Source organism: Buteo buteo, chromosome 2 (assembly GCF_964188355.1).
Source record: "Buteo buteo chromosome 2, bButBut1.hap1.1, whole genome shotgun sequence".
In the NCBI taxonomy this organism is placed as follows: domain Eukaryota; kingdom Metazoa; phylum Chordata; class Aves; order Accipitriformes; family Accipitridae; genus Buteo; species Buteo buteo.
Window position 1 is genome coordinate 79,044,877 of NC_134172.1, and position 13,200 is coordinate 79,058,076.

Genomic DNA, 13,200 nt, shown 5'->3' on the forward strand with positions numbered 1-13,200 from the left:
TTGGCAGCCCCTCCACAAAAGCCGTATTGAACCATTATTCCCCGCGTCGGCTGCGAGCACTAAAAGTGGCGCCTCGCGTTCTGCCATCTAATGACCCTTCGCAGTCTCCTACAGATGTTTTCTATGACTTACAGCTCCTTTTCCAACAGCCCTGTCCGCAAAAACAAGAGGGGCCACTTTAATTCCAATTAAATACCTCCAGCTAAGCAAACAGTGTGCAGCAGGGCTTGGGTACGGTGCGGCCGCCAGGCCCAGCCCATGGAGTCGCTGAGTCTAGACTCCAGATGTGATTTCACCAGCCTCCAGTGTCCCATGGAAAACGACACTGGCTCTGCCGTGGGGCACAGCACCCTGCCCCAAGTCGGGCCCCGCTCACCGCCACGGCGTGATGGTGCATGCTCTCCTGGTGCAGGTCTGGCACCGCGTCCTGCGAGGCTCTGCATCCTCCCTGGCTTTGGGTGGTGGGAGCCTGATGCCACACTGGCCTCCCACCCGTCCCCTTGCAGCCTCCGGACCCTCCGAGCGTGCAGGAGCAGGCTGGGGGTTGCACATGGTACCCCAGCGCCGGCATCATCCTGCTTCCCTGCTCCCCATCAGAGCTCGGGGCAGCTCGTGCCAGCTGTACGTGCGGTGGGAGCGCAGCAGCGAGCCAGGAGCTTTCCTGGGGCTGCGGGGAGCGGAAGGTCTGGGGAGGGGAGAGCAGGGTCACCCCTCGCCCTGCCTAGCCGATAAGCCAGGGCCGGGCTGGAAGGAAGGAAGCGTGCTGGGCCCTGCAAGGAGCCGCCAGCAGAGCCGGCGCCTCGGTGGCCCCGGGTTTCGCTCGCCCGCTGCACCTGGACCCCGTGGCATCTCCGCTCCCAGCACCGCCGTGGCCGCACGGCTCCGCTCTGTCTGGGCCGCCGCTGGGCCACCTTCCCCTCGCCGAGGGGGTCCCTCCGGCTTGGGGAGGGGGGTGCTGCGGAAACACGAACGCACCGGCTCTGGCAGGAAACCTCCATCCACGGAGCTGCATCCAGCCAGGGAAGGGACCGGAGACAGCCTGCCCCGCTGCCGGCAGCCTTGGGGTTTGGGGTGATCCCCCGCCCGTGGCCCCCTCAGGGCACTGATGTAGGTGCCCCCTGGCAAGGGGAGTCCCTGGGCACCCTCCCCTCATGCCAAGCTCCTGCCAGGGATTGCAGCAAGGTGGGATGGGCTGAGCTGGGGATGCACGGGGGGCACCCCTGGGTGCAAATGCCAGGCAGCGGGATGGTGGTTTCATGGGTGGGGAGTGCTGGTGCCTGGGGCAGGAGGGGGACACCGTGGCTGTTTGTCCCCAGAGCCCTGCAGAGCCTCCCCATCGCGGACAGGAGCGCAGCCGATGGGATGGGTGCCGGGTGCCGCGGTTCCCAGTGCGGCACCTTGTGCCCCACCGTGCAGAGCCGGGCATGCCCGGCCACGGTGGGGGTGCCGGCAGTGAGAGCTGGGGTCCTGCTGGGTGGTGGGTGCTGGTGGTGGCGCCCGGCCGGCGGCTGCGAGCTGGGGAGAGGAAGCAGTGGAGAGCAACCCCAGCCCCGGCCGGCCGGCGAGGAGGGGCAGGAAGCTGGAATAAATCCCAGGAAGGGCTGCCTGGCTCCAGCTGGTCTGGCCTGCAGCGGATGGAGCTGGGAACGGGAAGGGAGAAGGCGGGAGGGGAACGTGCAAGGGCTTTCTCAGGCCTCGGCCACGCTCCAGCTGTGCCGGCGGCCCCCGGCTCACATCTGCAGCCGCCGCTCAGCACCGTCCCGCGGGCACGGGGAGCTGGAGGCTCTGTGCAGCCCCGGGGCAGAGGCGTGCGTGTCCCCAGGGCCAATCATGGGGTGAGGGACACGGATGGAGCCCAACCCCAGCCAGGGCAGGAGCAGCCCAGGTTTGGGGGTCCCGTTCGCTGTGTGGGGGGGCCCAGCCTGACCCGTGGTGTCCGCGCTGCCTTCCCTCCTCCTGCTCGCAGCCCTGCGGAGCCCTGCGTGCCGGAGCACGAGGCTGGGTGCTGCCGGGGCTGGGGTGCCGGCTGGCCCCCATCATCGCCGCGGCACAAGTAGCCCCCGGCGGCCCCTCGCCGGCCTGGCGTGGCCGTGCCCTGTGTGGTCTCGGCAGGGCGGGGGGCGGCCGGGGGCTTTGATGTGCTCGGCTGCCGGGCAACCCCTGCTCTGCGCAAAGCAGCCGCCCCCCCTCCAACCGGGCTGAGCCCAGCCAGCGCCATATGGCTGAGGCCGCTGTTACCGTGCCGAGTGCCCCGTTCCCAGAATTGACATGGAAATGAAGCTATCTGTCTTGCCGGACAACAGCGGCCGTGCTGGCCGACACGCCGTGCGGGGACCCCGTGCCCGGCTGTGGCCAGGGCAGTGTCCTGGGACCACGCTGGCAGTCCTGACCCCAGCACCCCATCTCCATCCCCACCACCCCAACACACAGAGGGCCGTGGCGAGGACATCCGACAGCCGGGGGCATCCCAAGGGCCGGGACCACCGGCAGCCGGGACGACCGTGCCACCGTGTGTGCCGTGACACCCACCATGGCAGCGAAGCCCGTCCCGGTCCCCACGCCACCCGGCGTGGCCGGTGCTCGGGGCGGCGGGCAGGGCGCTTGTCGGGGCGCGGGGGCCGGCTCGTCCCGGCCATGGCGCATTGTTGGCGACGCAGCTGGCGGCACCCGGCCGGCCGGCGGCACTGAAAGGCATTCCTGCGCACAATGTCCCCGGCCTCCCCGCCGCGGCCCGGCCACCGCCGCCAGATGGGGGCTAATTAGCAGCTTTGAGAGCCGCGGTGGGAACCGGGCAGCACCAGGCCCTCCGCCGAGCCCTGAATGGAGGGGGCGACCCCAACGCCGTGCCCACCCTGGGAACCGCCACCGCACTGGGATGGGGGACGCAGGGAGGAGGGACAGAGGGAGGGACGGAGGGACAGACGGATGCGGCTCCCCCCGGCCAGGCTGGCAGGGTTAAAGTCCATCCACGCTCTCCAGGATTGCTGTCCCCGCCAAGAGGAGGAAGAGGAGGGGAGGCCTTCAGCTCCCTGCATGCCTGGGGAGGCCGCAGCTGCTCTGAGTGCAGCCAAGCACGGGAGGGTCTGGCCCCCAGCCCACCCCCACTAAGGGCAGGGCACCGTGGCCCTCTGCACCCACTCTGGATCTGGCCTGCATGACACACTATCCAGCCAGGAAGGGCACAACGTGTCCGGGCCGTCCCTGTGGCTGTGCCACCATGAAGTGCCATCGCAGCAGTGCAGCCCACCCTGGCAGCCCCATCCCCCTGGGGTCGGGGTCTGCTGGAGCCGCGCTGTCGGGGTGCCGCAGCCCCACGCTGGCTTTGTTCGCAGCAGAGCCCAGCGCGGCTTCTTGCTGCTGCCAACAATGCAGCGGTGCAGCCGGGCCCGCGGCACGGCCTCCCAGGGTACATGGGGGGCAGCGGGGGCTGCTCTGGCACCCGGGCACATGGTGTGCAAGATGAGGTGTATGCGTGTGTGAGAGTGCATAGATGTATGTGCATGTATGTGTGTGTATCTATGTACATTCATCCATGTGTGCCTCTGTGCATGTGCATGTGTGTGCATGCATGTACTTATGGACGTGTGTGTGCACCCACAGGTTTGTGTGTGTGTGCATGAATCTTCCCGCGCATGTGCGTTTGTGTTATGCCCATACATCTGTGTGTGCGTGCACGTGCATGTGCATGCCTCCATGCGTGCATGCACATCCGTGTGCCTGTGCATACACATGTGCACATCCGTGTGCCTGTGTGCATACACATGTGCATATCCATGTGTCTGTGCACACACAGTGTCTGTGTGCACATGTGCACGCATGCAGCGATTGAAGAGGCCGCAGCTCGGCCTGCTCACCCCCTGCTCGCTGCTGCACCGTTTCGTGCTGTTCAGGGGGGTCCGTGGCAGCGCTCCCCTGCGAACTCGCGGGGCGGACGGGCCGGGGTCCTGCTCGGGGCCCCCCCGGGGCTCCCGGCCCCGCTGCTGGCAGGGCGCTGGCTGCACCTCCCTGCAGGTGCGGGGGGAACGAGCAGGAACGCTAATTACCGCCCAGATCGGAAGCCCTTCGGGGCAGGGACCGGCCGCCTCGCACGGAGGCTGCAGCCGCACCGGTGGCACCTCCTCCCGTTCCCCCCCCCCGCCCCAGGACCGCGCTCGCAGCCCACGGTCCCGCGGTGCCCCACGCGAGCTGCTCCCAGCGCCGTGACCCCCCACCCGGTGGATCCAAACCCGGAGCCCCCCCCCGCCGCGGCAGCCGCCGCCTCCGCGGAGGTTTCAGCCCCGGGACTGGGGGAGAGAGCGGGGCGATCCTGGGGGGGGGAGACCGAGCCGGGGCCGGGGGTCGCGGGGTACGGGCTGTCGCCGGGGGGATGCCCGTGTCCCCAGGGGGGTCCCGGTGCCCCCGAGCCGGGCTGCAGGTGCCCCCCTCCCCCCCCGTCCCCGTCGCCATGGGCACCGCCCGCGAGGCGCCGCGCTGACAGCGCGCGGGGTTTTATGAATGGGTGACGTCACGGCCCTGGCGTCTAACGGTCTGAGCCGCCGGGGAGGCGGGGGGGGCCGGGGAGTGCAGCGGGGCTGGGCGCCTGGAGGGGCACCGGGAGGCCTGGGGGGGCGGTGGCCGCGAGCGGGGCCGTGGGGAGCCCCGGGGGGGTGGAGGGGAAGCGGGGGCCGCAGGGAGCCCGACACCGGGGGTCCGCGGGGCAATTACCCACGATAACGGCGGGGAAGGCGTCGGGGCGGGCGGTGTCCGCCGGCTCCCCGCACCCCCGGTGTCCCCCCCCGCCGCCCTCTCCCCGCCACTGCCCCTTTAAGGCTCTGCCCTTCGGGGGCGCATGAATGGGGAGGGCGGGGCTGTCCCCGCCCCCGCGGCTCCGCCATTGGCCGCGACTCTCCCCCGCGGCCCCGCCCCGCCGTCGCCGTCGCTCTATAATTGGCGCGGCGGGGCGCGCGCTCGGCTGTCCGCCCGCAGGGTCCCGTCGCCGCCGGTCTTTCCCCCCCCCTCCGCCCCTCGCCATGAAGGTCGCCGCCGCCGCCCCCTCGCCGCTGCCAGCCGGCGCCGGCGGCTCGCTGAAGGCGGTACGACCCGGGGAAGCCGCTCGCTGCGGGCCTGGCCCGGGGGTGTCCCCGGGAGCGGCGGAACAGGCGGCCGCCGCGCTGCTGTACGACATGAAGGGCTGCTACTCGCGGCTGCGGGCGCTGGTACCGACGCTGCCGCGGCACCGGCGGGTCTCCAAAGTGGAGCTGCTGCAGCACGTTATCGACTACATCTGGGACCTGCAGCTGGCGCTGCAGCGCGGGCCCCCCCGCCCCGCCGCCGCCGGCGACCCCCCCGAGGTAAGTGCGGACCCCCCCCGGGCCCGGCGGCACCGGCCCAGCCGGATTCCCCGGCCCCCCCCACCCCATCTCCGCACCGCGCTGTCTCCTTCCCGGGGCGGGGGGGTGGTGGGGTCCCTTCCTCCCGCCCCTCTTCCCTCCCCGGGACCCCCCTGACCAGCACTGACCGGCCGCTTCGCCCCCCTCCCCGTTCCCGCAGGCTCCGTGCATGCCCGCTGCCGACCGGATCCTCTGCCGCTGAGACCGCTCCGGACCCGTCACGGACACCCCCGGGACCCCGGCCCCGAGCGCCGTGGCTCGCCTGCATCCCGGGACCCCCGCGGCACGGCGGGGACCGGCAGCCGCGGCCCCCTCCCCTGGTGGGGCTGCCCCGGGGGCGTCCCCCCGCAGCCTGGGCCGGGGGTGCTGCCCGGCGGCCGCGGGACGTATCCTTCTCAGATTGCTGAGAGCATTCCCCGTATTGTATATTACAATGATGCTGGAGAATATTGTTCTACAATAGCTGGAGTTTTGTTATTAAACAAGCCCTGATGACCAGGCACGCCTCTGCTTCCTATCCCCCCTCCCCGGGGGGGGCTGGGCCCCGGGGCCATGCCCCCAGGGAGCATGAAACTGGGGGGAGCCCATCCGGACCAGTATGGGTTGGGTGGGTGTGCTGTGGGGTACTGGGGCTGGGCCCCTGTGGTGGTGCTGGGGAGGGGGTCTCCCACGGGCTGGTTCCAGTTCCTCCCAGTGTGCTGCTCTGGTGGGGCCCAAGTGTCTGCGAGTGCCCTGTCCCTATCGCAGCACTGTGCCCCCAGTGGCTCCTGTGGGGTCTGTGTCCTACTCCCCGGCCTCAGACATGGGGTGTCAGGGGCAGGCACACAAGGGAAGATGGTTTGCACCCCGGTTTCTGCGGTGGGAAGATGCAGCAGCACTGGGACACGTCTCCCTGGGCAGGCGCCTCGATGGGACAATGACACAGAGGGGACAGTGCTGGGAGCCAGGTGTGGGGCTCTGCGCCCAGGCGAGGAGCGTGGGGTCCCGGTCTCCCTGGGCAGCAGCGTGGACCTGCCCTCGCCCCATTTCTCAGTGGGGTCAGGGCTGAGACTGGGGCGCAGGTGGCTGCGGGGTGCGAGGCTGTGGGAGGGTGATGCTGCGAGGGATGGTCCCGTTGCGCTGCCCCGAGGGAGAGTGGGTGCAAGCCCTGGGGTGCTGCTCGCTGCGGTGCTGCCCCTACGGTTCCGGCTCACCCTCGTGCAACCCCCGCCAGCGGGGCTGGGGCTGGACAGGCTTTTTGGGAGAAGGAAATTGCATCAGGGGTTGGGCAACCCCACGGGCTGGGGGTGCCCCGGGCAGCTGTGCTGGTCTGAGCTGCCCCATGACTCACAAACACCTCGGGGGCTGCGCTGCCTTCTGCAATAGATGTATATGGGCTTGGTGGGGGTAAATTGGGGTGCCTGGGGGGGCTTCTGCTGCCCTAGCCACCCTTGGGCACAGGAAGCCAGCTCGGGGCTGCCCTGGCAGGGCCCTTGCTGCCCCCAGGGTCCTGCAGCTGGGGGTCTCTGGGGCTGGAAGAGGTTGACCAGCCCTGGCTGCAGGTGTGTGCATGTGTGCACCTCTGCATGAGCGTTTGTTTGTGTTTGCACATTCATGGGCATGGTCACAGCTCTGTGTGTATGTGCGTGTCCGTGCCCATATGTGCCCACTTGGGGTTCCCCAGCCTGGCAGATCCCCTGGCAGGGGGGGTGAGCAGGGACAGGTGATTTGGGGAACCAGGACACTGCCTGGCCTGGCCAACCTTGTCCTGGCTGTGACACAGCAGCGGGGGACATGTAGGGGGGACTGTGGGCTCCGTGTCCCTGTGGATGAACCTGTCCATCAGCCCTGGTGTCCCTTCCTTCATCAGCTCCCCAGTGTCCCTTGCATCATCCCCCTGGTGACCCCGTCATCAACCCCCAGGTCCCCTCCATCATCCCCACTGGTGTCCCCTCCATCGCCCCTGGGACCCCTCCATGGCTGTGGCAGCGGTTCCGGAGCTGCCGGTGCCGGGGCAGTGGGTCCCTCTCCCGGTGCCCGCTTGCACTGCATGGCCCGGCCCGGGCCGCCCTCCCGGAGGGTCCTGGGGCCGGGAGAACCGGGGCCTGGGGGCTCTGCTGGGGCCCAGGGACCCTCTGTGGAGGGTGCTGGGGCTCTTCCCCACCCCACGGTGCACTGGCTGCATCTGTGCCATGCTCCCCGGTGCTGTCCTTGCCTGTTCGTTACTGGCACATATGGAAGCTCCAGCTGGAGCTACAGGGAGAGGGGCTCTGTGCATGCCCATGTGTCCCCCCACATCCCTGCCCAAGCCCCGTATGCCCCACGGCTGAGCCCTTGCGATGCAGCCTTGGCCATCATTCCCCGCTTGGGGCACGGGGTCACGGCGTGGCAGTGCCACAGGGCTACCACGACCGGGGACCTGGCGTGGCCAGGACAGCCAGAGAGTAGGGGAAGAGGCTGCGAGGAGCCGGCTGATGCTCGGAGCGGGGTCGGCAGGGCTGAGTTGCCTGCCACGTACCAGGATGCAGGATGCGGCTGCACCAGGATGCACAGGAGAGCCCCAGGGAGGGCCCAGCCCTGTGGGCACCTGCACCCCGACCCATCTCTCATTGTTTTCATGGGACCTGATTCATCCCGGAAGGGATTAGGGACCAAGGAATTGGGTGACGTTCTAGTCCAACCAGCCCGGCCACCCCGGGATGGACATCGGCATCAGAGTCGGTCACTGCTGCTCGCTGCCATGCACGGCCCTGGGGACATGGCGGAGCTGGGACCCACAGCGGGACCTGTGGCCCCCACGGCGTGGGGTACTGCGACCGCCGGCCGCGGTGAGGCTTGGTGCAGGGCGGGGGCAGCTGGGGATGGAGGGGCTGTGGTGGACGCGGGGCCGGGGGCCAAGGACAGCGCTGGCCTTTGGGACGCTGCCGGGGGCTGTGGCCATCGCTGCAGCCGTGGTTGGTGGCACTGGGGGGGTCCCACGCAAGCAGGCAGCTGCTCTTGAGGGGACCTTAAGGTGCGTTATCTGGCGCTGTGGTCCGTCTGGTGAGGTCAGCTGTGGGACCTACATCCCTGCATGGTGCTGGGATGGGGCCCTGGCCCCCCCGGAGGGATCCCTGGGTCCCTGGTGCTGTCCCCTGGCTGGATCCAGGCAGGCAGCTGGACCCCTGGCAGCCATAGCCCATGGCACCATCCAGTGACCTACACCCGTCTGAGCCATGTTTCTCCCAGCTCACCCTGGCTGGGGGACGGGTTTAGGGGCATGGGCAGCTCTTCCCCTGCGGCCAGGGCTTTTTGGAGGGGATTGCACAGTTCTGCTCTCGCTCTGACTGTCCTGACCCTCTGGTCATGCTGTGGCCCTTGGGGTTGCCACCATGCCCCGGCCTCCCTGACCCCCGACTGGGGTTCAGGTGCCCCTACACAGGGTCCTCAGAACCCTTCCCAAAGTGGGAACGGCTGCTGCTCCCCAGTGCAAGCAGATCGAGCCCTGTCCCCCAGCGCAGCCCGCCTGCCCCAGGACCAACTCGCCACATCCCCCTGCTCCTCCATCACTCCCAGGCTGGGCATAGCCAAAGCCCCTTGGGACCCTGGCCCAGCTGGGTCTCTGCGTGTCCCCACATGCCAGCCACGTGCCCCCATGGCCGGTAACCCCAGCTCCCACACCTCCCCAGGGTGGGGGGCTGGCAGCGACACGGCGTGGGACCCTGCCTTCCTCCGTTCCCACAACAGGCGCAAGCGGGGAACAACGGGAGACCCGGCTTCCCCTTTGAGTCATGTATTGGGCAAGGCTGGGCTTTCAGTGGCCGGAGCGCGGCGGTGGGCTCCGCATGTGCGCAGGAGGCTGATGTCACCCCAGGCTCTCTGTCCCCGATATAAGTCCTGGCCGGGCTGGTACACAGGGACGGGGTCTCCGCAGCGACTGGACATCCCGTAGCCATGTCCTCTGCTTCAGCCTCCAGGTCCCAGCACCATCCCCAAGGCATACTGGGGTCGGCGTGGCTCTGCCTCCTGCTCCTGCTGACAGCCTGCGTGCCCGCCACCGGCACCAACCCTGGCATCAAGGCCCAGCTGACCCGGAAGGCGCTGGAATTCGGTGGGTCTCGTGCCCCTGACCACCCTTGGGGAAACTGGGCAGGGGATGAAGGGGACCATGCCCAGACCACCTGGGATGGGGAATGGAGGGGTGTCCTGGACCTGGCTGCTCGCCCCACCAGCACCGCAGCCCCTTCCCTGGCACTGTCCCCCAAATTCCTGCTCTGCCCCAGGTCGGCGGATTGGGCTGGAGCTGCTCCAGTCACTGCTGCAGAAGGAGCATGAGCTGAACCTGAGGGGCTCCTACTACAGCCCACTCCTGGGGACACTCACCTACGCCGTGCCCCGGTAAGAGCCACCCACGGGGTCCCAGTCCCTGTCCCCATTCCCATCCCGGCTGTGCCCTGGGCGCAGCCGTAAGCCCAGGCTGCCTGTGTCGTGCAGGATCCGCATCCACGAGCTGCAGATGAACGACTCCACCGTGGACTTTGCCGAGGACGTGGGGGTGAGGCTGACGGTGCAGCGCGCCCGCATCCATCTCAGCGCCGACTGGGGAGCTCAGCTGGGCACCATGTGAGTCCTTACGTACACGGGGCGCAGGGATGGGTACCTGGGTCGCTCGGGGCCACTGCTGTCCCTGTGCTCACCTGCTCTGTCCCCAGCCAGGACAAGGGCTCCGTCGAGCTCCGCGTGCACGACCTGGCCGTGGTGGCGGTGCTGGGGGTGAGCGTGGATGGCAGCGGTCGCCCCACGGTGTGGAGCGCAGGCTGTGACGCCCGCGGCACCGACCTGCACGTGGAGTTTCACTACGGACACAGGTGATGCCGCGACCCCCTGCTTCCCTCTCGTCCCTGGCATGCAGGGACTCCCTGGTGTCCCTGGCCAGGATGTTGGTCTGGGGGAGGCTGGGGCACCCCAGGGTGATCTGAGCACCCTGCTCTGCCCCACAGCTGGCTCTACAACCCGCTGGCACTGCTGGTCCAGAAAGCCCTGAGGCAGGAGCTGAACAAGCAGGTGAGTGCTCGGCCTCTGTGCTGTGGGGTGTCGGTGTCCCCATCCCTTCCCATGGCAGGCCCAGTGAGTGGCTTGGGGACCCCCATCCGTGGGCTCACTGACGCCCTGCTCTGCTTCCAGCTCTGCCTCGAGCTCCACAAGGGTGTCAGCAGGCTGGAGGCTGCCCTGAAGGACATGAAAAGTGGGTGAGGGGACCCCAGGGACTGGGGCCGGGGCTGGGCAGGGTGGTCTGGGGGCGGCCGTGCAGGGGGCTGGTGCCCAGAAGGGTCAGCAGGACCCCACTGTGGGGCCGGATCCCGTCAGCCCCCGTGCCGGCAGAGCCGGGGCTGTGGGAGGGGGCTGGTGGTCTCCGACTCCCCCCAACCATCCCCATGTCCCTGCAGCATCCACCCAGCTGGACGCCTTCGCCGCCATCGACTACTCCCTGGTGGGGCAGCCGGCCATCACGGCGGAGCACGGGGACATCGCCCTCAAGGTAATGCCATCCCCAGCATCCCTGGGCCGGCTCCAGGAATGGGGCGCGGGGGAGCCGGGCTGAGCCTCGCGTCCATCCATCCGTCTGTCTGCACAGGGGGAGTTCTTCAGAGTGGGCAAGTCCCAGCAGACACCTTCCTCGGCCGTGCCCGCGGCGTTGCCTGCCGCTCTGCCCACAGCGCTGCCCACAGCGCAGGAGCCCATGCTGCTGCTGGCTGTCACCGAGTTCGTTGCCAACTCAGCCGCCTTCACGTACTTCACGGCCGGGGTCCTGCGCAAGAACATCTCCAGCGACATGGTAGGGACGGCTCCGGCCACGGCTGTGGGGCAGAGCTGCCTCCGCCGGGGTCCCGCCGGGGTGTCCCCGTGCCTGCCCGTGCCTTGTGGCCCCAGCACCCTGACCCCTCTGCTGCCTTCCAGCTCCCGCGGCGGTTCCCGCTCCAGCTGAGGACCAAGAGCATGGGGGTCTTCTCCCCTCAGGTGGGTGCGGGTGGGATGGGACATGGGGAGAAGGGGATGCAGGTGGGACATGGGGTAGGACAGGATGCAGGCGGGATGGGACAGGGGATGGGACACAGGTGGGACAAGGTGCAGGACGGACAGGGCAGGGGATGGGCTGCAGAAGAGGTGGGACACAGGATGGGACGCAGGCATGATGGGCAGGATGGGATGCGGTCGGGATGGGATACAGGCAGGACGGGACGTGGGCAGGTGGACCATGGGCAGGACAGGATGCATTGCCCACCCTGCCTGCACCCAGCCCAGGGCAGGGCAGTGATGGGGCACACTGGGCAGTGGTGGGGACCTGCTGGGAGCCCGGGCTGGTGCCCATGGTGCCAGCGGTGCCAGTGTGGCTCCGTGCCAGCTCAGCCCTGGTCTCTCCCAGCTGCAGCAGCGCTACCCGGACCACCCCATGGAGCTGCACCTCTCGGCTCGCCAGCAGCCCCTGCTCTCCTGCCACCCCGATGCCCTGCACGGTGCCTTCTTCAGCTCTGCCGAAGCCTTTGTGGTGCTGCCAAACGCCACCCGCGTCCCTGCTTTTCTGCTGAACATTGTGAGTGGCTGGTGCTGCCATGGCACGGGGATCCAGGGCCTGGCCCCAAAGGGCTTAGCTGGGGCTGATCTGCCTGTGCTCCTGGTTGGGGCAATGCTGGATAATGCCGGGTGATGCTGGGCAATACTGGGGTGATGCTGGGCGATGCTGTGCGATGCAGGGTTGCAGGCACTGCTGTGGTCTTTCCAACATCTCTTCTTGCTGCAGGATGCCAACGTGACGGGGAAGCCGACCATCACCAGGAACAGGCTCGGAGGCACCGTGAGCCTGAAGGAGTGAGTCCCCAGCACCGTGCTGGGTCTGGCCTCCCCTGGGGTGTACCTGGGAAGCTCCCCCCATTCTCCACCTTTGGCCATTTGCCTCCCCATGTACCTTATCACCTGCTCAGACCCCTCCTGCCCCCGGCTCGCATCCATGCCTGCTGCCCTGGCACTGGTACCCTGGTTAGGTCCTCAGCTGGACCCTCTCTGTCGGGCTCCCAGCCCTGCCATGGAGCTCAGTCCATTCCTGCCCTGGGATGGGACAGTCCTCATCCCCGTGCCTGGCTCTCATCCTGCTCTCGTCCTCCAGGCTCAGCGTGTCACAGGTGACGTCGCACGTGGGCCCGGTGGAGGTGAGCTGCTGTGCTGGGGCACGATGGGGCATCCGAGGGGAACCTTGTGCTCTGCATCACCCTGGGAGCAGGGTCTGGGGGTCTGGGAGGGGCCTGGGGGTGCTGGGGACCCCGTGCAAGGCCAGCACTTGCACAGACAGCGGGTGCAGCCCTGGTAGGGGGGCTGAACCCTGCCTGCGCTGCAGCCCCCTCTGCCTGCCTGGTGCCAGGCTCAGGGGGCTGCCTGTCCCACAGGTGAAGAGACTGGAGACCCTGCTGAAGTTCGGGCTGTGGCTTTTCGGGGTGCCCTGGGCAAACAGTGAGTGCTGTCCCCATCCTGTCCCCGTCCCCCAGCTGCCCTGGGGCTGCCCCCCACTCACGGCTCTTCTCTCCCCACAGAGCGGCTCCAGGCTGGCGTCCCCCTGCCCACCCTGCACGGCCTCAGCCCGCTCAACGCCCGGCTCTCGCTGCAGGAGGTGGGTACCGCCACCGTCCCCTCACCCCGCTGCCCCCCGCGTCCCCCATGTCCCCCCCCCATCTCACCCCAACTCCCCGCAGGGCTTCGTGCTCATCGCCACGGACCTGCAGTACAAGCCATGAGACCAGTCACTGCGTGGGAACCTGCCGGCCCCCCACGAGCCGTGTCCCCATCCCCATCCCCCTGGCACCCAGGGGGGAGCCGATGCCAC

At 68.8% G+C, this 13,200-nt stretch overlaps 2 protein-coding genes across 2 annotated transcripts; both read left to right on the top strand.

Annotated features, from left to right (window-relative positions):
• Positions 1-4,941: 4,941 nt before the first annotated feature.
• ID1 (inhibitor of DNA binding 1) lies at positions 4,942-5,867 on the top strand. Its single transcript, XM_075022621.1, has 2 exons — positions 4,942-5,330; positions 5,530-5,867. Exons 1-2 carry the CDS (start codon positions 5,010-5,012, stop codon positions 5,569-5,571), a joined length of 363 nt encoding a protein of 120 aa, XP_074878722.1. The 5' UTR covers positions 4,942-5,009; the 3' UTR covers positions 5,572-5,867.
• Positions 5,868-8,088: 2,221 nt separating this feature from the next.
• On the top strand, positions 8,089-13,200 carry LOC142028777 (bactericidal permeability-increasing protein-like). The gene is made up of 16 exons (XM_075022622.1): positions 8,089-8,176; positions 9,298-9,438; positions 9,611-9,725; positions 9,822-9,950; positions 10,040-10,195; positions 10,328-10,391; positions 10,512-10,572; positions 10,775-10,866; positions 10,963-11,163; positions 11,286-11,345; positions 11,752-11,919; positions 12,127-12,194; positions 12,490-12,532; positions 12,767-12,830; positions 12,911-12,987; positions 13,070-13,200. Exons 1-16 carry the CDS (start codon positions 8,089-8,091, stop codon positions 13,109-13,111), a joined length of 1,569 nt encoding a protein of 522 aa, XP_074878723.1. The 3' UTR covers positions 13,112-13,200.

What these genes read in the sequence shown, in the direction of transcription:
- ID1 (XM_075022621.1), top strand. Translation starts at nt 5,010, where the DNA reads ATGAAGGTCGCCGCCGCCGCCCCCTCGCCGCTGCCAGCCGGCGCCGGC. An exon ending in CCGCCGGCGACCCCCCCGAG is followed by an intron (nt 5,331 to 5,529) that starts GTAAGTGCGGAC and finishes CCGTTCCCGCAG; the next exon opens with GCTCCGTGCATGCCCGCTGC.
- LOC142028777 (XM_075022622.1), top strand. Translation starts at nt 8,089, where the DNA reads ATGCACGGCCCTGGGGACATGGCGGAGCTGGGACCCACAGCGGGACCT. An exon ending in GAGTTTCACTACGGACACAG is followed by an intron (nt 10,196 to 10,327) that starts GTGATGCCGCGA and finishes TCTGCCCCACAG; the next exon opens with CTGGCTCTACAACCCGCTGG. An exon ending in GGCACCGTGAGCCTGAAGGA is followed by an intron (nt 12,195 to 12,489) that starts GTGAGTCCCCAG and finishes CTCGTCCTCCAG; the next exon opens with GCTCAGCGTGTCACAGGTGA.